The sequence below is a fragment of the Protopterus annectens genome, chromosome 10.part0 (assembly GCF_019279795.1).
Source record: "Protopterus annectens isolate FY-2018-M chromosome 10.part0, PAN1.0, whole genome shotgun sequence".
In the NCBI taxonomy this organism is placed as follows: Eukaryota; Metazoa; Chordata; order Ceratodontiformes; family Protopteridae; genus Protopterus; species Protopterus annectens.
Genome location: NC_056744.1, coordinates 688,982,043 through 689,009,991, shown reverse-complemented (window position 1 = coordinate 689,009,991; position 27,949 = coordinate 688,982,043). Strand labels below are relative to the sequence as shown.

General features: G+C 37.1%; 1 protein-coding gene across 2 annotated transcripts in view; it reads left to right on the top strand.

Moving 5' to 3' along the window:
• OMA1 (OMA1 zinc metallopeptidase) overlaps nt 1-27,949 on the top strand; it is a 629,416-nt gene that overhangs the window by 493,663 nt on the left and 107,804 nt on the right. For both annotated transcript variants that reach the window (XM_044085522.1, XM_044085523.1), the window contains one exon: nt 3,540-3,689. In XM_044085522.1, coding sequence (XP_043941457.1) covers nt 3,540-3,689 — 150 coding nt within the window. The remainder of the gene's footprint in view (nt 1-3,539; nt 3,690-27,949) is intronic.

Genomic DNA, 27,949 nt, shown 5'->3' with positions numbered 1-27,949 from the left:
CCTTAGCAGAACTTAGGTGGATATTGAAGTTCAATGCTCACAATTTTCCTGGCCTTAACACTTTTGTGTCTATTAAGCCCATTTTGAATACTAGGAAACGTTAAATTAACTGTTAATGTAAAATAACTGCAAGTTTATAATAATTTATAATATCTATCATAGACTTCCAAGTTTCATATTTTGCAATAACAAACTTGAATATTATGTATAGCAAATAAATGAACTAATAAACTAATTTGTATATATATATATATATATTTTTGATAAATAATTTATAGTTCTAAATCCTATTACATATATTTTTTGGACAAAATTTTTTATTTTTTTCCCACTCTTTATGCATTTCCCTGTAATTGGAATATTATGGCCATAGTATATAATTCTTTATTTATATATATTTTTTTGATTCTCTAGGTTAAAATGGTATGAATATGTAATAAATTTAAATATTAATTTAAATATAAATTTTATTTGTTATAAGTTACGCTAATGAAAAAAGAAATGGCTTATGGTATTTAGATTTAGATTTTATTATATGTTACCTTATTTACATTATATATATATATATTATATATTTTTTATATATGCATTCATGCACGTTTCCATAATTCATAGCTAATGATATCAAGCACATTTACATATACTATTTTTATATATATTTATTTTTATTTATGCATATTATCCATGAAGTATTTTATCATAGTATACATTTATATGTATCTTTTTTATAATACACCAATGATACTAGACAGATATTCTCAACACTCATATATATATAAAGAGTTTTCTAGGTATAAATTATGTGTTAGGCATTTTTTATGATTCATTCATTATTTAATCGTTGCTTGGTGTCAGTAAGCTGCTCTGAAGAAATATACTTGGTGTTAATTGGCGGCTGCATTGCAAGCATTCGCCTTTAACTGAACGGAAATTATACTTAGTAACGGTATGTTGTAAATACAGTTTTATGTAAACAGTTTTGTTTATAATGCCTCTGTCAGCCAGTACGTTTATATCTTCTGCTAGCATAAGCTTTTATTGCTTTTATTTACAGTCTAGGTTTTAGACCGACAAGGCTGTTTTGTTTGTTGCTTTGTGTCAGTAAGCTGCTCTATAGAGACATGCTCAGTGTTAATTGGAGGTTGCACTGCAAGCATTCGCCTTTAACTGAAAGGAAATCATACTTAGCAGCGGTATGTTATAAACACAGTTTTATATAAACAGTTTTGCTTATAATGCTTCTGTCAGCCAGCACGTTTATATTTTCTGCTAGCACAAGCTTTTATTGCTTATATTTACGGTCTAGTATTTAGACTGATTAGTCTGATTTTAACTTTAGATGCACTTGAGTTGCTTGGCTTCTGGTAACATTTTATTGCTGTCAAACTGCAATTTTTGACTAATTTAAAACTGTATATATTTTTTATTCGTTGCAAAATTAATTACTGCCCACCAAAATCTTATTTTTATTTTTATTTTACCACTAAGTGGTTTGGAAATCTAGATCTGTAAAGATGGTTTTGGGGAATAAAGAAAAAGAAAATATATTTCAGTAGCACCTTAATTGATTCGTTTAGCTTCACGCTAACTTGCAGTTGATATTCATCTCCTGCATTTATTTTTCTTCATCTTACTCCCTGATGTTTAATTAATTTTTACAGATGATATGATTTTGGAAACGGTTTTGAAATTGGATGTCAGTAATTTTGCATAGTTTTGTTTTGTGTTTTATATTTATATTCATAATATTAGATTACTGTATAGATGCTAGTTAGTTTGCTTTTCCTTTAAAGCACTCATTGCCAATTAATTTAATTGATATAGCTTAATTGACATGATTTAGATTTCAACTTATGCTATTTAAACAGTGTATGTGGGGTTTTTCTTTGTCTGAGGAAGCGTGGTTGCACCCACGACCCACTATTTTATGGATTAAAGGAGCTTTTTACTACAATTTTGCTACGTTGTTTGACTGCTTCATGGACTTTTAATTACAAGTGTGCTATATTCATTTTTGTTAGCTGCCTTTTGGACTTTCAAGAGCATTTAAGTGTGTCTTTACTGCATCGTGGTAGAGATCAGGTTACTGTTTCTACATTTACATGGTTTTATTTCCTGTTTTGGGGGATGCGATGAGCTTCTTCAGAGTTACAGCTTCATAGAAAATGTATCTGTATTATCTTTATCTTTATGAGTTAGAACTTTCCAGAAATGGATTTGTACTCCAAGGAGGATGTTGTCCTCTCTAGATTGTGTTAGTTCCAGCAGTGCAGAGAGAATTGGATGAAAGATGTTTCTCAGTGTATTAAAGAAGAAAGTTCTTACATGCTTTTTATCCTTTCTTTTTAATTCCTTTTAACTGCTTAGATAGTCTGACTTTTTTTTCAAGACTGTACTGGTTTTGGTAGAGGACTAAACTTCACAGCCTTACTTCTTAAGTAACTCTTACAGGTTATTTATTCTTTTTTTTTTCTTGGTTGGTTAACAGGATACATGATTTAGTCCATGGACCATTTTCAGCCACATCCAGGGCCATTTGGCATAAACAACTAGAATCCTAAATTTGTATAAAGTGCATCTGCGTTAAGCTATGGACCTGAAACATTACTGGATGACAGTGGTTGAAAAAAGTAAACAAAATATAAGGTATTTAGAAAAGATTCATGTCAAGTCTAGTTCTAAGTCAAACTAAGTTACAAACCTTATTGCAAATAAGATGGTTCATATGCATTGAAGAAGCAGAACTTACGTTCACTTTTAGGTAGGAATGAGATTAATATGCGGAAATGGTGATAGGTATCAGCAGTATATGTTGTGTTTGTTGATCTTATGGCTAATTAACCAGTGTCTTTATGACAGTTGCACTGGTTGCTTGTTTATAAAATCAGTCCAGCTTATTAGCATTTGGATTTTTTTGGGTAGAATATACTAAAATTCTGAGGTTGTTGTATAGAAGGGTTTTCTAAGCTAGCCGTTGTGTATGGGAGTATATGTGAAGAGCAGTGCTCTCATGATTTCTGTGTACATATGTGGTGCTCCTATACAAAGAGAATTTTTTTAGTAGGATCTGTCATTTTCATTTAATAGTTTATGGTTAATGTGTTGATGAGAAAGAGAGCCATTACTTTTTATTTTTCTAAATGATGTTACAATGATGTTCTCCATGGAGTGTCAAGTGAAAGAATTTGCACCTTTGTGTTAGTATTTTATGGTGAATGTAGACTTTTCTACTGGAGAGCATACTCTAACATTGGGAAAAGAATATTTGTGACAATGATTTTACACGCATCTGTTCTCCGTTTAGAAGCATCAGTACCCTAAATGGTTCAAACATGTTTTACAACCTGCACATGAACTACAGGATGGATTATTTTTTCTGTTTATGTACACATACAAATTAATTTTAAATGATCGCTTACTGTTTATAATGTGGCATACTATTTAAATTATTATTTTATCTTTTTAAAGGGTTATCAGAAACCTCATTAGTATGTTTTATAACAGTTATTTATGAGTACCTTTTTTCCTTATGCCTTCAGGCATGTGCGGATGTCAGGGCAAGTACTGTGTTCTGGCAACAGATGGAGCTGATGGAAACTTTGAAAGGCCAGTATAAAATGCCTGAATGGCTTTCATCACATCCCTCTCATGAAAGAAGAGCTGAACATCTGGAAAGATTAATACCCGAGGTAAGCTTGGACATCTAGAAAGGCTTATTAATTGGTGTAATGCATATATGTCATCTTACTGCACAAACAACACTTGGATTTAGTGAACACTGTTTCTATATGAACATTTCATAAGAGAAGACAATGTAAATGTTCTTAGTTTTCATTGGCTCTTCCTATTAGCTGACTTGGCTAAAGGCTTTGAAACATAATCAGATTTTTGAAATTTGGTATTTGACTTGCACTGTTAGTTAGAAATACTTTTAAACTAGTGCTTGTTATGAAATTTGTTTGTGGGTGTGGTAGCTTGGAAAAGGAGGATAATTCTGTATTAGCACAATACAGAGCCAAAAGGAAGAGTTGCTTGCTGGCTGTTCTTATTAATGTAGTATTCATTGACTAGGGTAGTTCCAGAGAGCAAAGTCCTTTTTTAGGGGTGATATTAGGGGTGGGGTTAACTTTCAGAACACATTACACAAATTAAATATTCATTATTTATATAGTAGCTCATAATAAACACAGTCAACAGAGGTAGAATAACAAGCTTATACATTAGGAAAAGAACATTACTTGAATGAAGCTTATATTTGGAAATATTTTATTTGTTTATTTTTACATTTGTTATCTGGGTAAGTACACTGGTCTAAACAGCCTTTTCAGATATGACCAGGGACAAATAGGCGTACAATAATTTCTCTGCTATAAATATAAACCAATAAACATAAAAATTATATAGCAGTCGTCTGTAGATCATGTAGTATCAGTAAATGAAGAAAAGGAAGATGCATACATAGTACAGTGTTACAGTGTTATGAAATGTTTGTACAAATGCAAAAAAAGTCAAATTTCATAAACTGAGAAAAGAGTAAGGTCAGATCAGGGCACGGATAAATTAACTGTTTGAGGAAAATGTTAGTAATTGAGTAAGGATGCTAGTGGTTTCTGGAGTAAGGGGGAAGAGGAAGAGGGTTAGATGAAATACAGGAAATGGTAACAAGATAAAATTGGGCTGGTTGTTAATGTTTCAATGGTGGTGCAAAGAACAGGATCTTAGTAAGTGATGGTATTTACAATATATGCAAAATAATTTTGGAATCCTCTTGGAAGCATTGATAATGTTGCCCTAGTTCTAAGAATAGAGTATGGAATAAGTGAAGTCTTTATTCTTTGTTGTCAAAGCAGTAATATAGATTACTATCCCCAAGTATATTTCTAAGAGTTTTGCAAAATCTTCTGAGGCTGGCAGAGCAGATGTTTGGAGAAATCTTCCATTTAACAGATGCTAATTTCACAAATTAATTTTCACTATTGCAACTGTGTATGTAGGTCATGTCACATCAAGAAATTATCATCAGTGTTTCTGAGGCTATAAGCTCTTCCTAAAGTTAAGGAGTCTTTTTGCAGGTAGGGAGTAATGGTCATTTATTTGTCTGTAAGTCAGTGCATTAAGAAGGAAAGTAGCTCTTCTTTCAACATGGAGATAGTTAAATATATTGACTGTCAAGCAGTGGTGTTCATAATATGGACTTAGATCAACCTAAAAATTCTGTTCTTTATAGATATATATATATATATATATATATATATATATATATATATATATATATATATAAAATGTATACGTGCAGTGGATAAAAAAAAGTGTACACACCCCAGTTAAAAAGCCAGGTTTTTGTGATTTAAAAAAATAAGACCACAATAAAATATTTCCCACCTTTAATGTGACCTATAACTTGTACAATTCAATTGCAAAACAAATCTGTTAGGGGAAAAATAAAAAAAACGTACAATAAGCTGGTTGCATAACTGTGTACACTCTTAAACTAATACTTTGTTGAAGCACCTTTTGATTTAACTACCAGTCATGGTTAAGAAATCATTTAAACTTCTTGGGTAGATCCCTCCCCTTCAGTACCAGTCTCAGGGAGTATTAATATAAATATTAGTAAGGGAGAAGATGGCTGTGATAGTACTTTATGTAGGTCTGAAGCTGTGTTGTTTATCTCAGAGAATATTATATTGTTTGAGAACGTTTAATGTCTGGAAACACTGTACTTCATGCAAGCTTCTGAGGAAAATCAGTTGTCAGAAGTTAGTAAACATATTAATTATGATTTTTGTCTATATCCCAGGCAGCCAGAGAAATATGATAAGCTTTGGTCAGCTTTTTTGTATTTTTGTGACAATACCTCATAACTGAATTTTTTTTTGTACGGGTTACATGGTATGATGTTTCTACTTTTTGCCATTTGTGGTTTTATGTTTATAAGATTGTCTGAGTAGTTGACTATAGTTGCTTAAAAAAATATGATTTAAAAAATACACATTTGCATGCCTCATAAATTTTTGGTTCCTTAGTTCATTTCATAGCTGGGATGCCCTCTGTAAAGAATCTGTGTCATCCTCTTTGTCATTGTGGACTTTTGCTTGGTGCTGTGGTTTCTTCCCATATCTGAGTGACATCCCGTAGCCGAATTGGTAATCCTCCAAACTGTTGGTGTGCATATTCTGAGTGAATGCATTTGTGTGTCTTGTGATTGACTGGCAACTTATCCAGGAATATTTTTCTTATCTTACTCGCTCTGAGTGCTAGTCTAGGTTCCTGCAGCCTTGCGACCCTGAATTGGATTAAACAGATATTTGGCAAATGAATAAAATATTACATTGCCAGACCTCCCAACAGTCCCGAATTACTCGGTTTTTACTGAGTTTTGGGGTCCCAATGAAGGGGTGCCACGATTCCCGAGTGGCACCCCTTCATTTCCGATTTTTTAATCTTTTTTTTTTATTCTGCGCTTTTAGAGCTGATGTCATCACTTGCGCAATGCCATCAGCTCCGTCAGCCTGTCGGAATTAAGCTCAGATGTGCGTGTGCATCATGGAGTTGCCTGTTTGAATACTCGCGGTTAGTTGTCTGTTTGAATACTCGCTCGCGTCTGTCTGTTTCATTTCAGTCCAGGCAGATTTAATGCCATTTTAAGTTCGTGAATACTTGGAGTTATCCATATTTGGGGACTGCTGTGAATACTTGGAGTTATACATATTTGGGGACTGCCGTTTAGCTGCAGATATTTTGCTGAGAGGTACTGCTGCAGGTTCTTTCTCTTCAGAGAGTGTTGTGTGTTTTAATTCCATGAATACTTGAGTTATACATATTTGGGGAGTGGGACTGCCGTTTAGTTGCAGATATTTTGCTGAGAGGTACTGTCGTTTAGCTGCACACATTTTGCTGAGAGGTACTGCTGCAGGTTCCTTCTCTTCAGAGAGCGTTGTGTGTTTTAATTCCATGAATACTTGAGTTATACATATTTAGGGAGTGGGACTGCCATTTAGTTGCAGATATTTTGCTGAGAGTTACTGCCTTTTAGCTGCAGATATTTTGCTTTGTGGTACTGCTGCAGGTTCTTTCTCTTGAGAGTGTTTGTGTGTGTGTGTGTGTGTGTGTGTGTGTGTGTGTGTGTGTGTGTGTGTGTGTGTGTGTGTGTGTGTGTGTGTGTGTAAGTAGACTTTTATTATGGAAATATTCTGAATTAGGCAGTTTTGTCATTATTGGTTCATGCATTTTGTTTCATTGCCTACTGGAAAAATGTTCAAACTATTCATCTAAAATGCGCTATAACTTAAGTCTAAGAACTGTGCTGTATTATACAAGAAATATAATTTAATAAAGTCAGATGCATCAAAGAATGCATCTATGTTTCTTGTTTTGTGTGCAAGGGGCCTATGATTTGAAAATGGCCCAAAAGTAATCATTATCACCACTGGCCAGATGCATTTTCTTTGGATGTGGTATGGGTTTCAATGCTGTTTCAATGAATGTGAGTTTCAAGGGCAGAGAAGTTTTAATGCCAAGTCTATTTTCATTGTGAGACAGTATTGCTTTGTTTAGCAGATGTCTGTTGGTGTTTGTGTATTGTTGTGCTGCAAAATGTAAAAATAAAATCCAAATAATCATTGTAGAAGTAAAGCAGCATGCACACATTAGTGTTTATGGTAAATGGATCGAAATAACCAGGTAATGGGACATTGGAATGACTGCAGGGGGACTCGGGTGCCATATTTTGGTTGTCTGTTCTTCAGTTTGCGTTTGAGTGTTGGTATCCCACAATTCCATTGGAGTGGGTGGGGCTATGTAATTATCTATGCAAATTCGATGTTAATCAGCATGCAGATTTGTACCTATTTTTCATGGGCCTTGTCCAGATATTTGATGAATCTAGGTTGAGAGGTATGTACATTGCTATACCCTAAGATTAGTATTTCCTGGTGTACAATACTAAATGAGTGTTTGTAAAAATATTTATGCTTTGGATAAAAGAAAAAAAAGTCGTGTTATGGTCTGAAGGCATTCTGATATTGCATCATACTGGAACATCATCAACTTTGGTTCAATAGACATGTTTTAAAAATATGCAGCTAAATATTACATTGCAGTACCATTCAGTACTGTTAGGGGCTGAGAACATGGAGATCAGCTGTGAATGTTTCCACTGAAACAGCACATGTAGTCTTAGACCCAACATGGAACTCAGCTACAAAACTGTCATATGGGAATGAAACAAATGACCAACCACTTCTTGTTCCTTACATGATGCAGCAGAAAATGTGTGGGGGTGGGGCAGAGAAGAATTAAGTAAACACCAATAAAATATTTTTTAGGCTGTATTTTACAGCCAAGTGTCAAAATGAATATTTTTTTTTCATTTTTACAGAGCTTGCTCAAACCATTTCCTCTAACAGAATGTGCATGCTGTGTGTATATAATCTACATTTATGTTATACACGCTTATATATGTATGTATATGTGTGTGTGTGTATATGTTTCTGCATTCTTCAAAATAGTTACATCAAGGTAGTTGTCAGTTGTTTCTGAGACAGTATGGGTAAATCTCAAGAATGTAATGGTTGCATTAATGTACACAGTAAATTCATCCAATTTAGTGTAACCATTATCCCACAAAATAAAGATGTCATCCAAAAAGCAGGTGTATAAGGACCAACTGTTCCTAAAAGGACCATTTTTTATTGATTGTAAATATATTCTGCATGATTCTGGGGATTTTTAAAGGCAAATAACCCCAGACTTAAAAGTTGAAGGTACTTTATTAGTTTGTGTAGCTTGTATAGATTTGTCGATTTATTCAGGGGTATCTAGCTATTAATAGGCTTGGAGATGGTTTTTGAAGCCCTGTTATGTTGTTCTCCTGTATCAGCAGATGACTTTTGAATTCTAGTGAATTTAATGGAATTGGTATTTGAGAATTACAAGCAAGTGCAAGGTGTAGCACCTTGCCAACAACAGCTGCCAACTACCTTGATGTAAGTGTTTATAAGGAACACGGGAAATGTAAGCCTAACATATATAGGAAGCCTACATTTTCAAATTCTTACTTACAGTTTTCCAGTTTCCACCCTAGTTTCCAAAATAGGTCCTTAGTAAAAGGACAATGTTTTAGAATCTCCAGAATGATAACAGAAGACTCTGTTTTGTGTGTTGAAAGTAAGCATCTTGTCAATATGTTCATGGAAAGAGGCTACATGTAGTTTTGTAGAAAAAATTACAGATTAAGGATGAAGTTCTGTCACTTAGACCGTTGAGGTTTAGTCCTATTCTTGGACAGGCAGAACCATCAGTTGACTCGCCAAATAGTCCTGACTTCATGAAAAGTCGAATTATTAGGTACCACTTACTGTGTTATAAAGTTAGGAAGATTATTTTGAAATACTGGATGACTCTTAATATTGATAAATATCTAGTCCAGTTATTAGGTGATGGCCCTAAAATTATTTACTGAATAGGTCTAAATTTAAAAAATATGTTTGAGAACCACCATCCTCTTTACAGCTGACCTACTAAAGGAAAGAAGAAATGCGGACACTTTAATCAGTGCCTACATATTTTAGAGGCTACTGAATTACTTGGAGGTCAGTTTAAGCCTATGATTTGACTAGCTGATGGCTGTAGCTGTTTGTCTAAAGGGTAATTTACATTGCGTGCTTTGCAGTGTTGTGCATTTTATGTAGGCAAAACTGAAAGACCATTAAACAAGCACATCTATGAACTTTTCTATGACTTACAGAAGATGAACTTGAATAATGCACTTTACAAGCACACAATACAGTGTGCAGTATTTAAGAAGTTCCGTTTTGCTGTTTTAGAAAAGGCTTTATCCGACCCTGGAGCTGGCCCATGGGAGACCGTCCTGGAATCTAATGAGCTATGATGACAATTGCGCTTAAACTGTCAGGGCTCACCAGGTCTAAATGAAACCATCTCCATAGCTAGTGTTTTAAAACTTAAAGCTTCTGATTTACAAAGTTGACGAAGGTTTTTCATTATTAGATCTGAACACAATATGTATTAAGGTTGACTATTAGATTTTAATGTTTTTATAGTTTTACTTGATTCATTAATGTAATATTTTATTTCTGTTTATGCCTTTAAGACCACTTGTTAACTGTTAATTATCATTGTAATGAATTGATTGGACAATTATAAATATGGGGCAGATTGTTTACTTTGTATAGCTATAAAAATCTGCTTCTGAAGAAGTCCACTGAATACAGTGTGGAAGAAAGCTCTTAACTGTAACTTTATTTTACTGTTTTACAATGTTCTTGTGACTTGTCTATTTTATTTTACATGATGACTACCTATTTATTAAATTAAACTTAACAGCAGCTTTTCAGGAGTCTTTTTGACATCACTTGTGCAGCTTTTGGATTTACTTGGTTGTTTTTTGACACTGCTATGTCTCTTCTTTATTTTTTAATGAAGTGTGTGAAGTTTTATTGCTATTTAAATGTTTATGATTTTGTTGTGTAGCTTACTTTGAATGCAGGAATGCCAATGTACTAGAATGTTAAAGCAGTGCTGTTATTTTCAAAGTTTTTGATACATTGTAGAAAATGTTTTAGAACTGTGTTCTTAGCTGGCTTATTTAGGTTATTGGTGTTAAGTACAATATTGCTTGCTATTATAGATTTATCAATTCCATTTTTAACCACATATGGGTTATGCCGTTGGTGGGTCCAGAAGTAGGTTAGTATTACTGCAGGGGCTTTTGAAATTGAAGCTCTGTTGTTCCACCTAGGCTTGACTTGTGCTATACAGTTTTAGCTATAAAGGCTTTTGTTTCCCTTGCCTGGGTATGATAAGTTTTACCTTCCTGCTGCAACTCAGTTTTGCCAGGTTTTGTTATAATTTTGCATTTCTGGATCACACACAAATTTTCATCTTGGAACCTTAGAGATAGTCAAGTCAGTCATAAAATTAAACTGTTTTTACACTTATTGTATCGTCTAACAGTCATGTTGCTGCTAGCACACTATTTACTGGTGAGACATTACAAGTAAAGAGTAAACTGCATTATTATCTATAGCACTACCTTATTTAGTAAAGTTAAATAAAACAGCTTGGTTGATCAGTCTGCAAGATATTTCCTTGACAAGATTTTATTTCTATATAATAAACGTATTTAAATACATACAGTCAAACAATTCAAGGAACTGCGGTGGTGGTGCTGCGGTAGCTTTGTCGCTTCATAGCAAGACGTTCTCCCGTTCGATTCTCAGCTAGAGCGTCTTCTGTGTAGAGGTATACGTGAATGGGGCATGCCTTTGTTGAAGGTTGTGCATCAGGGCTGGTAACCCGATACATAAAAATCCACTACCAATCATTAGCGGACCGGAGTTCCGCTGTGGCGACCCCTAACCGGGAAAAGCCGAAAGACACAAACAAACAAACAGTCAAACAATTCAAGAAAGAGAAAAAAGTGAAGTTTACATCAAAATGTCATGGATGTGTGTTAAGTTGGACCTGGATTTTTTTGCTATATACAATTACTGTACTTGAGGAACTTGTTTTCTGTTTTTAAGTACTTTGCAAATTGTTTAATTAATTTCTTCCATTCTCAGTTTAATCTAAGATTTCTTTGTATGTTTTAGTACCAAAATTTTTGTTTTAGTTACTCACTAAAAGTTTTACTAAACTTTTTTTGTTAAAATTTCTTTTTAACGTTTATTGCTGAAAAGTATAAAGCCAACCATAGGATACCATCAAGAAGAGTCATTGTGTACTTTAGCTGATATTGCAAGAATGTATCTGGTATTTCCTAATGAGATACAGAGTCTGAAGAGAAGATTAAATGGTAAGTAGGGCACAAGATGAAGTTATGCAAAGGAAGGTACAAGGCTGATTCTTGCAGCATCTTGCTTAGATGGTATATTTTATAATGTATATTGGTCAAAGTAGAAATAACTTAACAAGCATCCTGCTTACCAATGGCAATAGAAAATTGACCAGAATTTTACTTCTTGTTGGTTTTTCAACACCATTGCTGACTTTTGGCTTCCTGCAGCTTCGGCAATGAGAGAGTCCCTATATTGGTGCCTACCTCACCATGTCAGGCTGTAAGAGTTGCACCACCAGGTACTCCAGAGCAGGACAGACCAGATAAGATCCATAACACTGCAACTCCATAGTGGAACTTTCTGTGCCTTCACTCCTTGTAACATATTGATGTCCCTTTGTTAGGCTGGGCAAGTAAAGCGAAGTGGCCAGTGGAAGTACTCATCCTATGCAGTTCATGCAGTGTGCCTACCCAACTCTCTCATGCATCCCTGATTGGTGGTCTTGATTGTTAGAAATCCATCTTCCTCCAAGTCTCAGTGAGTTCCACCCAGAATACCACCCCCACCCTCTCACTAGAGTGGCAGGCCCATCATTCCCATCTGCACCATTAAGTACCTGAGCTGCTTATCAAACTCAGGTCACCTGGGCTATAGTCAGGGCTTTATCCCTCGATACACTGCAGTTGCAGGTTAGGAAATTGGGTAGAATTGCAAGGTTTTATGTTACTGCTGTCTGCAGCTTAAGTTTGTAGAGTTTGACAAGGATTACAACTAAGGAGACCATTGAGAAGCTCTGCTACCACACTCAGTACTGGTGGCAGACTTACAGTGTCCAGCATTAAATAGATTGCCCACACACTTTCCACTTGAACAATTTCTAGTCATCCTTTCATTCATCCAGATTGGTTTTAAAGGTTGCCAAGGAAGTATTGTGCTTGATATGTAATAGCAGCCCTTTTCCAGAAATGAAAGCTAATATGGGTGTAAGGTACCAGTCATGCCTTCTGGTGGCATTGATGTGGCAGTAGTCCTGTTTAGGTGCAGAAGTTCAAAGAGTTGGATCATTCATAGCATGGATCACCCCTATGGAGACTGACTGTCTAACACTGAGTCAAGGGAAAAACATTCAGTATATCAGAGTAGCTAAAAATGCTGAGATTTTTTTTTTTTGTGTGTTGTGAAAAAAAAAAATGTGTGATGTCCTTAGGTGCATAGGTGCAAGGGCATTCAGTGATGGGTCTAAACAGGGAGAAATAAAGTGGGACTATAACTTCTTTGGACTTTAAGGTGATACCATAAACATGAAGTTGCGCAAGGTAGAAGGATTTTCAAACTGTAACAGAAACTTGGTGATGACTGATTCGAATATAAGTGAAATGTTATGCATGTGGTTCCAATAATGCTAGATTTATCAAAGGAAACTATGTTGCATTTTTGGCATTTAGGGTAAGTCTGTGATGAAGACATCAAGTATTCATTTGGTCCAGCCTTTGCTGGAAAATCTGAATGCCAGAATGGCATTTGGTAACTGTCTCCAATTTGTAGTCATCAGCAAACTGGGTTAGCCATGGTGCCTTGATATCAGCTATCATGTCAAGTACATGTACACCAAAGGGGAGGGGAGTCAACGAAACAGCCCTTTGGGAGAAGTGCTAGTAACATGTTTCTTTTTATGGCAACATACGTTAAACATACAAGAATGTGGCTGGAATAAATGTAACAGGGAAATGTATCTGTGTTTTTGGGTATGACTCATTATGTTGCGACAAGCAATGAGGAAACAGAAATTCAAATTTAGTGAAGCAGTAAATATTAATAAATAAAGGAAACTCCCCTGGTCTGCTAAATTCTCAAATTACCAGGAATATATTTGGGAGGGCTAAGTAGGTTCATAGGTTGGTACTGGGCTATCTGCCCGAAGGCATATATTAGCCCAGCCACATTGTGCGGTATTCACTGCCCCTTTAGTAGTTCCCTAGACCCTTGTACTTGCAGCTAGCACCCTTGGCCCCTATCTAGTAGTGCTGTTGGTGTGATCCCCGTTGTGAACTTTCTGTTACCCATCCACTCATCAAGGTTCCTCTTGAAGAGTGATAGTGAGGGGCTCTGTCTTATGTAGGTCGGGACCCTGTTCCATAGTAAGGGAAGTCTCTGCGAAGGGACTCTATCCCTCCAGCATGTTCTCTTCATTGTTGTGTTGAGGTTTATATCCCTAGAGCTTGTAGCTCGAGTAGGTTTGGTTTTGCTAAGATGGAGCATGTTCAATAATTCTGGGTTGGACATACCTCTGTACGTTAGACAGAGATCGCCTCTGAGAAAGCGGTATGCAACAGAGAACAGTCTTAGCTTTTTCAGTCGTGCTGCATAGGGCAACTGTTTGAGGCCAGTAATCCTCTTGGTTAGGTACTTTGTGGTCTCTCCAGCTGCTGGAGATGTCTAGCCAGGTACATTCCAGTTGGTGCATTGTAGTCAATAATGGGTCTGATGAGGGAAGAGTAGAGGGGCACTGTTACATCCTTAGATCTTGATGCGAACCCTTTCGTGATCAGATGGGTCACATAGAAGGATTTTCTAACCACTTTGGCAACATGGTTATCAAAGGAAAGCTGACTATCTACTTGGGTCCCTAGATCCCTTATTTCTTCTTCAGATTTCAGGGGATTACCTCCTATGTTGTAGTTTGTGGGTACTCTGTTTTTTCCAAAGGGGATTACTACGCATTTTTTTGCATTTAGCTTGAGACCATGGCTTTGACACCATGCATCAGTCTCATTTAGGCCTTTCTGGAGGATCTCCATGTCGGCCAGAGACTCTATTATAGCACCCAGTTTGCAGTCATCCGCAAACTTAGTCAGCCACAGCCCTTCCGTGCTTGCCTGTACTTCTGAGAAGTATATGCCAAACAGGAGGGGCCCCAGGACAGAGCCCTGAGGCACACCACTCGTTACTGGTCTGGATTCGGACATAGATCCCACTACTCTTACTTTATGGGATCTGTCTGAGAGCCAGTTTGCGATCCATCTTCTGATGTAAGGATTTATGCCCAGGCTGGTGAGCTTATCAATAATACCTGAATGGGTAATGGTATCAAACGCTTTAGCAAGGTCAAGGTAAGCCATGTGTACCTCCTTTCCCTTATCTATAGCCTGAGTAACTGTCTCAAAGAAATCCACCAGGTTCAGGAGGCATGATCTGCCCTCAACGAAGCCGAACTGTATGTGGTCCAGCGACTGGAGGTTCCCAACCTCTCCATTTATGAGTTCCATAATGATTCGCTCCATAGCCTTACAGATCAGACTGGTCAGGCTTATTGGTCGGTAGTTCCCAGGGTCAGTTGTGGCCCCACCCTTGTGTAGCAGGACCACCACTGCTGTGCACCATTCTATGGGCACATATCCTGTGGAGAAGCTGAGACTGAACAGGGTATTAAGATGCGGGGTTAATTCCTTTTGGAGCTCGTGTTTGACACAGCCTGGGACACCATCTGGTCCCATGGAGGCTGTGTTTTTAGCTTTAGATAGAGCCTTGTTAACCAACATATCAGTAATAATTGGACTTGCACAATCCCCTAGAATGGTAATAGGCCCTGTAGGTGATGAGGGGGGGGGGGGGAGAAATTTGCACTGAACCTGTCAGCCAAGATGCTGGTAATGTCAGAAGGGTTAGTGTATTTTGTTCCATTTTGTACTAGCTCAGAACAGACCTGAGCATTGCCATTTAGGTTTTTGACGTAGCCATAGAAGGCCTTATGGTTATCCTTGGCATCCTTGGCAACTTTCTTTTCAAAATTAGCTTTAGTTGACTTGATGAAGGCCCTCAATTTCTTACTAATGCTGATCAGGGATGATTTTTCTACTTGAGATTTGGCCTTTTTTTGTATAAGTCTCCTCCTTTTATTGTAAAGTTTGCTTATGGCCGGGGTCCACCAGACTGGTTTCTTCTTGCTTGAGGAAGGAGTCTTGGTTTTATTTGGGATAGCACGGTCCATGCAATCCTGAAGATGCATATAGAATGCCTTGGTGTAGGATTCCGCATCCTGGTAATAGTGAAACAATGCTCCTGTTTCTTTTTTTTTTTTTTTAAGCATTTCCCATTCTTGGTCCAGTCACATTCATCCATCCATGCATTGTTCATTTCCCACTTTTCCTGCCCTGGGATGTTTATAAGAACTGTTATCAGATAGTAAAGCATCTGTACTAGATGACAGAGTAGAGGTGCTGTTGGCAAATGATTGCAATTTTATGTGCAAGCATAAAACTGCCAAATAATATGGTTTAACATGGTTTCCATTATTATTTTTAAAGAAATTATGTTTTGACTGATGAAAAAAATTCCTTAGTTAAAAAAATAATTGGAAGTATGGTTTCCATCGATAACTGCTGAAGATTTTCACCTGTAAATGCAGTGGATTTCATTAACTGCTAGTATGTGTGTGCTTACACTCTTCTTGATAAGCAGATTTGTAGCTTATTTGCAAACAAGACAACAGCTGATCATTAACAAAATTAGTGGAAAATCAAAGACACAGAAATTCAATCTTGTAGAACTCCAGAGTTTCAGAAATTCAATACAGGAGGTCAATGTATTTAGTGGAGTAGCAAGAGTTCTATTACTTACTTAATTTCTGATCTGTTCAATGCATCTAAATGCCATTGCAAGTCCGGTAATTTAGTACGCAAGGGATCATGATTAACAAACTCAGAGGTCTGTGTTGTATGTGAGTTGAACACCTGATAGGTGACATTTATTTAAGGAGTATTCTCATTCATTTGCTTCTTTGTAGAACACAATCAATTTCTAACATATGCTTACTTCGTATAAAATTTCATAGACTTTGTAGCATGCAAGTAGTACATCTGTTTCCAAAAATTGTAGGTCAATATAGCCAGTATTGAAATAATTGTGTTTATCAGGTTCTGGCAGATCAGCTGATGTGAACAGTAGGTTACAGTTATTGAAGTCAGTAATTCCTAAGGTTTGCTGTTTTTATCAGCCTTCAGATCTACCATGATTGTTGGATTAATTTGCAAGACCAGAAGTGTGTTATGATTTTGGTTGCAGTTTATTTCTTGATTTTGAACATTAAAAAATTCAAAATTCTGTGTGAGGAATTGAAATACTGGATTGGTAATTCACAGTTTGCATAAACTGCAGCATAGAGAAAACTAAAGCAGGTAATATGATTTCAAAATCTGAGACGCAAATGAGATCTTTGTCATATTGTGTCCAACTTGATGTTCAGTCAGTAGTCAAAACATATTGGTTTTAAACCCCTTTCATATATGTAAGTGAAGTATAACTCTGCTTGCAGAGGCCCCCCATCTAACTTGGCAGTATTGTACACAGTTAAGTCTTTACTGTGGATAGCTACCATTTCCTATCAGCTTGCAGCTGCCCTCATTGTATCCTAACACAAAATATAGTGTTCAGATATTAGTCTGAGTAATAGAATAACATTAATGTTAATACAGTGGGCACCAATTAAATACTTGTATATTCTGACAGTCTTAAGCAGGAGTCTTTACTACCATTTTTACCTAACATATCTACTCCTTTCCTAGGCCCCCTAACCCAACAGTATCACACTTCCATGCTTTGTTTTACTGATGTAAAAATGTGAAATACTTCATGACCTTTTGCAAGCATAATTCAGTTATTTAAGCCCGGTACATCCAACAGTTGTAAACATAGATATTGCAGCAACAGTATCGTAGTTGTATGTAATGATGATATGAAAAGTGCTTAGCTAGTAATTAGCTCATGCAAATAGCCACAAGCAACTTTGGACTGGAAGATAGAATTTTAATTTGTAGTAGTAACTTCTTTTCAGTTAAAGAAATTTTAAGTCTTAAAGCAAGGAAATGTTACATGAAAAAGTGAAGTTGTTTCTTGTAATTATGCGTTAATCTTTGCACTGTTTCATACCAAGAGTACTAGAGGGTCTGTATTAGAACACCGAACATTTAAAATGTCGAGTATTCTAATATCGACCAGTTTTCAGCGAACACTGAAAATATCAAAGAAACAGAAAACCAAATTTTTTCCTAGGGGAAGAATTTGGTTGTCCGTTTCTGTTGCTTCGGTATTTTCAGCGCTCTGGTGGAAAGTTACGGGTCGGGTTCAGGTAAGTGTGTGATTGTGTGGACGTGAGGGTTAGGGTGGGTTAGATGAGTTAGGGTTAGGGCACGGGTCAAGTAAGTGTGCGATTGTGTGGACGTGTGGGTTAGGGCAGGGTAGGTGAGTTAGGGTTAGGGCGCAGGTCAGGTGACTGTGCGATAGTGACGGACCTTAGGGTTAGGGTTTGGGTTAAGGTAAGTGGATAGTTAGTGGTGAATGTATAGTTTAGTGTAGGGTTAGGTGTAAGACTTTAGGTGTATTTGTGTGGATTGCTGTTTGTTTGGTGTGCTTGTGTTGTGTGTGTGTTTTGGAACAGCAAATTTTTTCCTTAGGAAAAAATTTGCTGTTCTGAATGTTCGATGTTTAATATTTTCGATCGGTAGGGTTCGATATTAGAACATTCAACGTTTTGAATGTTCGGTGTTCTAATATAGACCCGTACTAGAGGGCTTGTTTGATTGCTTGATTGTAAATTTGCTTATATATCAAGCACAGTTTGTTTCAGTTGTCTCTTTTTGTATCCTAATAGTTACACAGCCAGCAAGAATACATCCTTAAATACCTTCTTTAAAAACAGTTTTTCACTTGAGATAACTAAGAAAACATATTTCTACACCTGAAATTTTGAACTTTGTGTTACTGATACCTCTTTTTGAACATGCTAATATGTTGGTATTAAAATATCTCTTGTGAAAAGTACATATTCTATTTTTTTTCTTACTTCTTTTATAAGAATTTCAGAGCTGCAGGCTGTATTATGTAAACCACCTTACTGGATACTCCATTGTGAAGTAGTGTATTTGAAGACATGTATGTCTTTCCGCCAAAAGTTGCCTCTGCAGTGGTTCTCACTCAATCCATTTAGTTACCAGTTTTTCATCCCTGCTAACAGAATGGTGGAGAACATTTGTTTGCGTTTGTTGATTTATACGGCTAACTGAAATGGTGCACAAAAAAGGTAAAGAACTCAGTATGCCTCATAAGCCTTTGTGTCATTCATGTAAGGAATAGAAGGCCTTCCAGTCAGTAAGCAGACTCTGTTTAAGGGACTGGCCCACTATATTACCTTTTGCTAAAACAAGTATAATAAATATCTGTAGGGCACAATAAAAGATACTCAACTAGGGCAGCAGAAGCTGCATTTACAGCATGTTTCAAAAGTGTTTCATCACAAGGTTTTTTTGAAGTTGCTGAATGTACTGCTGTAGGTACTTTCACAAAACACTCTAGGTTACATACATACATACATACATACATACATACATACATACTGCAGCAGTAGAATGGATATTTGGCTTGGCTGTGCTTCAAGGGATCCTGTAGTTGTCTACTTCCCATGGGTATAACAACAGTGCTGTGAAATACCCCCATATTTCAGGATTTACTGTTACAGTGACCCTTCCTGAAGATGCTAGCACAGCTGTGTAAAGATATGTATAATTTTTGATCAAGGCAGGGGCACTGTAACAGTAAATATACCATAATTCGACCCCCCTAATAAAAGTGCATAGAATTTATTTTAATCTTGTGGTACACTTTTGCATGGATATTTTGTTCTGATTTTATAATATTAATTTGTTTAAATGACATAAGTATGTTACAATTATAAGTCCCTGTGAGAACTAAAAGGTCTTCAAGAACTGTGGAAAGTTACTAGCAGTGCTGGTTTTGCAAGAGTGCCTTCCATATCAAAGTTTAGCAGGAAACTGGCACACAAACAACTGACTGGTGTTTGTAGGCAATTGGGCAATGCTCACCTAAATATCTGGCAGAAAATAACAATATGATTTGCTGTTACAGTGACTTCTTGAATATTTACTGAATGGTAAATATCCTTATATACCAATGTATTGATTGTTATAATGTTGTCATACTGTTGTTATATGAAGTATTTTATTTTCCTTTTTTTCTGGAGTTTTACTTCCAAGGCCTGTACTGGGTAAATCAGTTCTAGCCAACAAAAGTGAATATGTTTTCCACCATTACTTCTGTCATTTAGATCTCCTAGAGTTAATGTTTTTATTTTCTTTATAAATTCCATTTTTCTCAGATCAAGCCCCGTTCCCCCTGTGCCAGTTTCTTTGTTTCTCTTCATTTCTGCTGTTACTGGATAAAGAAAACACTTCTCACTTAATAAAAGTTATTCATTTAATGCCAGCACTAAGAAAATATTGCTGTTTTATAGGATTTCCCCTTTCATTTCTAGTTAAACTTTCTCTGCCTTTATTTTGAATCTGTTGTATAGAATGAAATATAGAATGAAATAAAATATGTTATACAGAGCTTATATACAGTAGCAGTTAAAGCAACCAGAAGTATTTAATAAGTTCAGTCTCAGTTGTGTAAAGACATCTGTATAACATTCCTATGGATGTGGTGATGTTCAGTGCTCACGTCTTCCTTGCAGAAGTATCACCTGACTTCTTTTTGATCCCATACCTTAAGCTGTTATTTACTTCATAGGTAGGTACTAGGCTAGCTGCCCTTGTGAGCCAATTTAAGCCTATCCATTTTCCCTTTTTGTTCTTGAAATAACCTATCCCATTTGGTTATAGTGGTCAATAATTATATATTACCCCTAATGAGAATAACTGGGTCATACCATCGATAATTTGAAGGGACCTGTGCATGGGATAAAGCATTTAGGAGCTGCCTCTGTCCATTAGTAGCACAGGGGATAGTCATCCTGGCATAAACTTTCTGTTCCCCATCCCCATAGATCTGAGTTTGCTTGAATATGGGACAGGAATGGAGTTTGTTTTATTTGGATAGGGAGACTGCTCTACAGTAGTGGTATCCTCTGTGAAATATACCTGTCCCTTCAAGCCATTCTGTTGATGTTGCAGAAGAGGTTTAGATTCCTAGACAAAGTATTTTGGATGCCATTAGACTTACTGATATGCAGTAAATCCATCAGTAATGGGTCAGACAATGGCTTGTATGCCAGACACAGGTCATCTGTTAGCAGTCTGTGGGATACGGAGACAGGGCATTGAGTCAGTCCATGTAGGACATGTTGTTTAGGCCTTGTAACCTTTTTTGTAAGGTAACTCTGTGGATATTCCAGTTCCTGCATGTGTCTAGACAAATGCATGCCAAAGTGGGCATTATATGCAATGATTGGCCTAATGAGGGCTTAAAGAAGGACAATAACATCCCTAAATCTAAGTACAATCCTTTTGTTTATAAGCTGTACAGTATAGAAGTACTTTCTTAGAACAATAAACACATATTGGTCAAAAGGTAGGTCACTGTCCACATACGTTCCCAAATCCTGAACAACTGGGTCATCTGTTAGGGGTGTATTGTCAATATGGTAGTTCCCTGGGGTAGATGAATTCCTAAGGATACAGTAATGCATTTATTGGCATTTAGTTTCAGTTCATGATTTTGGCACTAGTTATTTATTTGAGACAAACCTTCTTGCACAATGGCTAAGACATTTGGGGATTCAATGACTGCTCCTAGCTTGCAGACATCTGCAAAAGTAGTTAACCAGAGCCCTTTGGGTTTGACTTTTACATTAGAAAAATAGCTGCAAACAGGAGATGTTCCAGCACAGAGCCCTGGAGGACTCAACTGGTTATTGGTTTCTTTGTGGAGGTAACTTCCCCTATTTTGATTATCTACATTCTGTCTTTGAGCCAATTGGCAATCCAGAGGGTGACTTAAACATTTGTTCCTAGTTTATTTAGCTTTTCTACTATATCTGAGTAGGGAACTGTGTCAAATGCTTTGCCAGGTTGAGGTAATGTAATGGGTACCATTTTGCCTTCATCCATTACTTTGGTGACCTTTTCAAAAATATCCACCAGGTTGAGTAAGCATGACCTGCCCTTGACTAATTCAGACTGAGATGAGTCCAGTATTTGGAGGTTCCCTATGTACTGATTGATTAATTGCGTGGTAAGTCTTCCCATGGCTTTGCATATGAGGCTGGTTAGACTTATGGGTCTGTATTGCTTAGGTCTTTGAAAGGTCCTGCCTTATACAGGGGAATAACTGTAGCTGTTCAGCATTTGCTTAGTACAAAGCCTGTATGGAGGATTAGATTGAGCGGTGTTGTTAGGGGTGTGGCTAAGTCATGCTTCATGCTATTTAAGATGCATCCAGGGATATTGTAAGGCCCCATCAATGCTGTATTTTTTAGCTTTTGATAGCACATTTAGGACTTGGTCATGTGTGATAGCTGAAGGCAAGCCAGCTTCAGGAATATTTTGAGGGCCAGATGGAGGAGAGAGAGGGGTAAAGTTAGAATTAAATTTATCAGCCAATAGGTTTTTTCAGCCTCACTGTTGGTAACACTGAGATGAAATAACAAAGAAAAGTGTTTCTTTTATATGGTAGATATACAAGAAATGTTACAGTGCTGTTTACTGCATATGAAGATTTATAAAATTGAAGATACTTTGCTTCCTTTGCATTGAGAACACTTAAACATCAAAGGAAGACTATCTTGAAGAGGGTAGAATGAACTTTACTGCCACAAGTAAGTATTTGCATCTGTCTTTCTCTCTCTGTCTCTCTGTAATGCCTTCTAAAAATTGAATGGTCAAATGAAATATCATATAACAGTAATCCAACTAATACACACTTGAATGCAACTCACAGTTGCTGGTTTAAAAGCTGAAATTTAAGATTATTTGCAAGTTTATTGAAATGATTTATGCCTGGAGAATGACAACCATTTGAAAGCATCTGCTATATTGATATTCACTGAAGTTAAGAGCATTCTCAAAGTTGCATTCCCTAACATCTTTAGATGTTCATCATTTTTTTTTGTTAAACACCTTTATTGAATTATCATTTGTGACATATGTAGGCAAACTTACATTTATATAAAAGTACATCATATTGATCACTGCTGCAGTACCCTTAACTATATGGGCTATATCCTGCCAAGGTTATAAGAGCCAGCCATTTTCCAAAGTTTCAGGGCACCTACCACTCATCCGAACTGTAAGGCAGCTCGAGCTGAGATGACTAAAAGTGCCAAACCCTTCAAAGCTTTACTGCTGTCAAAGAGTATGCTCCTCTGAGGCTTTCAAGGATCAACAGTCAGATTGTGCTTTCCTTTGCTTAGCAGATAAGTTCCCCTTGGGGAAAAAACTTTAGTTTTCTTAATTTTGTTGATGCTTTATTGCTTTCCTCTTCAGGAAAGTTCTTTCAAAGCTAGAAGTGTTGTGTTTTAATGGACTGTCTTGAGACTGTGATGAACTTTTAAATGGAACACTCATTTTATTCCTTCAGTTTAAGTGTAATGTAACTGAAAACATTTCTTCTGTGGATAATTTGTGTTTAGTTTACTTCTGTGGGGCTGGCATAGTGTTTTAAAGTGCTTTTAACTATGGTTTTTTTTCTGAAAAAAGTAACTTTTGTGCACTGGTAGTGTTTACTGACAATTGTTGCTCATCTTCCATGGAAAGTCACTAATTTCAGCTTGACCATGCAACAGACTACCAGTCCCACATTCAGCCCTTCTTCTAGCCACAAGATGAAAATAATAAGCAAACAGCCTTTGGCACCACAGCAGGCTAGTGATTTGCCTCAGCTGCTGGAGGGTGACTCTGCTGTGGCCATTTCTTGCTCCTCAGACTACTCATCTTTTACCCCGGATCCCTCTGGTGTAGCACCTACAGCCACTATGGACTGTGAGTTTGCCACATCCTCTGTGGCTTTTGGGGGTCCCCTCAGTGGGCAAGGGAGAGCCTCTCTTGTTGGTCCTGGGAGAGGGAATAGGGAAGGTTTCCCTGTTGTGTCAGAATTCTGTGCCCATCCCTGGGGAAGTCTCTGCCATTAACACTGCTGGCCCCATTGTTCCTGTCAAAACAAACAGAAAACCAAGTATGTATCTACTCATCCTCAGTTCTCCTTGGATAGTTTACTGGGTCTGGCTCAGGGTTTAATTCAGGCTGTTGATTATTCTTGTGAAGTAGTTTCTGATAAAAGAACGAGGCATTTCTCTTGTCCTGGAGAGATTTAGTATTCTGACTCTGAATAGGAAGATGCAGTGACAGATGCAGTTTTTTTCCCCAGCTTTCTGATTCAGACTCAGGAGAGCTCAGTTTCTGATTCTGTCTATGGAGGTTTCTCTTTCTCTGAGACTATTGCTAGAATATGTCAGTGTTTTCAGTGGAAGAACACTGGGATTTCTCAGTCCCTCCGAAAATGCTGAGTTGTTACAGAAGGATTTTCCAAAACCTATACCCATTCCTGTTGTTTTGTCTGCTTTAGGGGATGTATGTGTTACTGCCTCCAGTTTTCCTGATAGTCAGCCATCTGCCCCTAAAAAGGCAGATAGGATGTATGAGGTTCCTCAGGCTTTTAAATGTTTATACACTCTTCCCAAACCTGAGCCAGCAGCAATAGTCTTTGGTAATTCCACTGCTTCTAAGCACTTAATTCTTATCCTACTCTTGCTAATAAGAATGGGAAAGTTATTGGTAGGCATGGGAAAAAGTGTATACTTCTGCAACTTTAATTTTCAGAATTTTGAACTGTCAGGCTCATGTGTTAACATTTGTTATGATAAATTATGAAAGTATGAGGAATGTTTTATGTGCAATTTCTTCTTGTGAGGAAAAATGTGCTTTATATAACTTAGTTTATTCTATTGGACAGTAGTTGATCATAGTTTACAGTATGTGTGTGACTCTCTTGATACTTCATACAGGGTTATAGCCACTTGTACAGTTTCTAGGAGGTTTGAATGGCTGCATTCTCAGAACTTTCCAGATTATGATAAAAATGAGATTTTAAATTCCCCCCGTATAGAGATTTAGTGTTTGGCTTCTCTGTAGCAGAGGTGATCAGAAAGTGTGATGAAAGAGACAAGTTGATCCAGGGAATCTCTTAAGATTTTTTCAGCTCTACTTTTCTAAATTCTACAAGTAATTTTTTATCTCCTCATCCAGTTTTGGCAAGCAGCAGAATAAACCGCCACAAAAAATACAGGTAAACTGACATTTAAGAAGAAATGACAAGGGGGTTCCAAAAAAGAAGTTTCAACTCTCCCAAAATCAAGGACAGTCCAACAGGTCTGAATGACTACTCAAGAGACCTTGTGATCCCCTCCCGCCCTGGCCCTTTTTTTTTTTCTTCTAAAAAGTCTGAATCACCATTTTTCGTTTTGGCAACAGATTGTTTCACACAAATGGGTTCTGAAAATCATTCATGAAGACTGCAGATGGTAATCAGAGGAAATTCCTCATTTCTAGGTGGTCATACATAATCCTCTAGATCAGACTCTGTTTCCACTGGTTCTTCATCACATTATGTTCCAAGGAGTGATAGAACCAGTTCCTCCTTCCCAGGTGGGGAAGGAGGTTTATTCCAGTATGTTCCTAGTGCCAAAGAAAGAAAATGCTTGGAGATGAGTTCTGGATATTTTTTTTCCTAACCTTTTTTGTGACAGTGCCCAAATTCAGAATGATTTCTCTTCACACCATGTTACCTCTTCTTCCCTTTCAAGTTTCCCGGCAACACTATGGTTAGAATATGCTTATCCATCACATTCATATTCATCCGGACTTCAGAGATTTCTTAAGGTTTTGTGTGTCTGGATCACATTTACTAGTTCTCTGCCTTACCGTTTGGACTATCCACTGGACCAAGAGTGTTCACAAAGTGTCTAACTCCAGTTATAGCTCTTTGCAGGCTACAGAGTATCCACATTTTTCCATATTTAGATGAGTTGCTTATCTTTGCAGAGTATTTTTTTTCAAAGTGTTAGGAATCTCTGTCATGTGTGAGATATGTCATACGCAAGCTGGGATTCCAAGAGAACATTGAAAAAAGTCTTTCTTGACTCTATCACACAAGATTGTGTTACAAGGATTTCAGCTAGACACCTCAATTCAAAGAGCTTTTATTTCACATGAAAAAACAGCTCTTTATCCAGATCTGTTTCTAAGGCTTTTCACTCAGATTTTAGTCACTGCGAGGGGATAACTCAGGATTTTGGGTCTCATGGCGTCTATGATTCTTATGATACCCCTGACAAGACTCCACATGAGAAAGATACAGTGGTATCTGAAATCTTTTTGGTCTCAGCATCAGCACCCTTTATATTTTTAAATACCAGTGCTAGGTTTTGTCAGAAGAGAAATCCTTTGGTGGAGACAACAAATATCCTTAAATCCAGGTTTCCTCTTCTCCCTCCCTGCTCCAAAGCAGTGAGTCACCACAGGTGCTTTGGACTTTGCATGAGGAGTAGTTTCAGGAGGGATAAATGTGTAGGGGGGTTGGGACATTAAGGACAGATGCAAACACATAAATATCAAGGAGATGCTTGCCCTGATCAGTGCACTCAACCATCTTTGGTTCCTGGGACCTGTCCAGGTGGTTACAGACAATATCACAGTCATGTGATATATCAACAAACAAAGAGGAACCAGGTCATACCCCCTTTGCAGAGTAGCCATGTTAGCTTGGGATATAGCTTCGCTGCACAATCTGACTCTACAGGCATCCTACATTCAATCAGACCAAAACTGTGTGGCAGACAGGCTGAACAGGACCTCACGAATGGAAACTAGATCAGGGGGTCTTCCAAGATTTGATCCATCTGTTGGTAGTTCCTCAGGCAGACCTCTTTTCCTCCTCTCTGAACAATCAACTGGAAAGATTGTGTTCCAGGACTCCATGCAAGAAGACTTGGAAGTCAAATGTTTTTTTCTTTTCTTTTCCTTGGACAGAAATGTTCCTGTATGCTTTCCACCCTTCCTACTAATATCCAGGGTGATTCTGAAGATTCAGAAGGAATCCCCCAAATCATTTTGGTGACTCCCTTCTGACCCAGGCAAAGGTGATTCTCTATTCTTTTGGAAATGGCCAGGGGCAATTACCACAAGCTTCTTCACAGAATGGATCTACTCACATAAGAACAGGGGTGTTTGATAAACCCTGACATCAGTCAACTTCAGTTAACTGCCTGGATGATAGGGTCTTAATTCTTTTTAGGCACCTCTTTAATGAAGAAACACAACAGATAGTAATGGAGAAAAGAAAGCCTGCTACTAGAAGTGGTACTAATCTAACCAAGTGAAGTGAGGACTTAGAAGTTGGATAAGGGGTTAGGGTAGTTACAGAATATATAGATGGCAGGGGAGGATAATGTTTTTGAGGAGACAAAAAAACAAAAGAAGAAAGTTTGCTAGAGAGGGGGAGGAAGAGATAGTAAATTAATGTTTTTATGACAATCATTAGAAAGTTAATTTTTGTATAATTTGCCAGATTACAAGAAAACAGAAATAGATTAAGGCAGCGTGTAGCACAGTACATGATAACAGCTTTTAGAAAGGAGGGTAGTGTCAGCAGCTAATCGAAATGAAGGTAGTGATAAAGAGATAACTTGGAGCCCCAGTGTTCATGGTAGAGAGTTTCAGGTAGTATTATGTGATGTATCTAGCTGAAACAAAATGGAGGGAGGTGGATGCAATTCACTCTGTTTGCCTAAAATTGGTAAACTTTGAGATAGTTTTTAATGGTACTACTTATGATCGGGGAAATGTTTTGGGTACTTAATGAGAGGGATCAGGAAAACCATCTGTTGGTAATGTTTGCCAGCTGAAGTCTGAGGGTTAAGAAAGAAGTTATGATTAATTATTCAAATTATTTAATAAGGTTATGTGGGGAAACTGTATAACTGGATCATTGAAGAATGGTGTAATACTGGATTTGATGACATATTAAATAATGCCTTATTAATTAATAAGATAAGTGCAGCAGGAAGGCAAATCTATATTAGTTGTATATCTGAATGCAGAGAAGGTGTTTGATAGAGTGCAATCGTTTTATAGGATGAAAGTATTTAAGTATTTTCAATTCACATGCAGATTTATTGAATTGATGGGAGCAGTATACAACAAGGTCAAAGGGCAAGTTAAAACATATGTAAGTATGCTGATGCCTGTTAATCTTGGTAGAGAAACTATTTAGGAATATTTGCTGTTGCCACTGTTGTTTGCTTTACACTTAGAGCCCTTAGCAGTTGTTGTGTCCTTCGGCTTTTCCCGGTTAGGGGTCGCCAC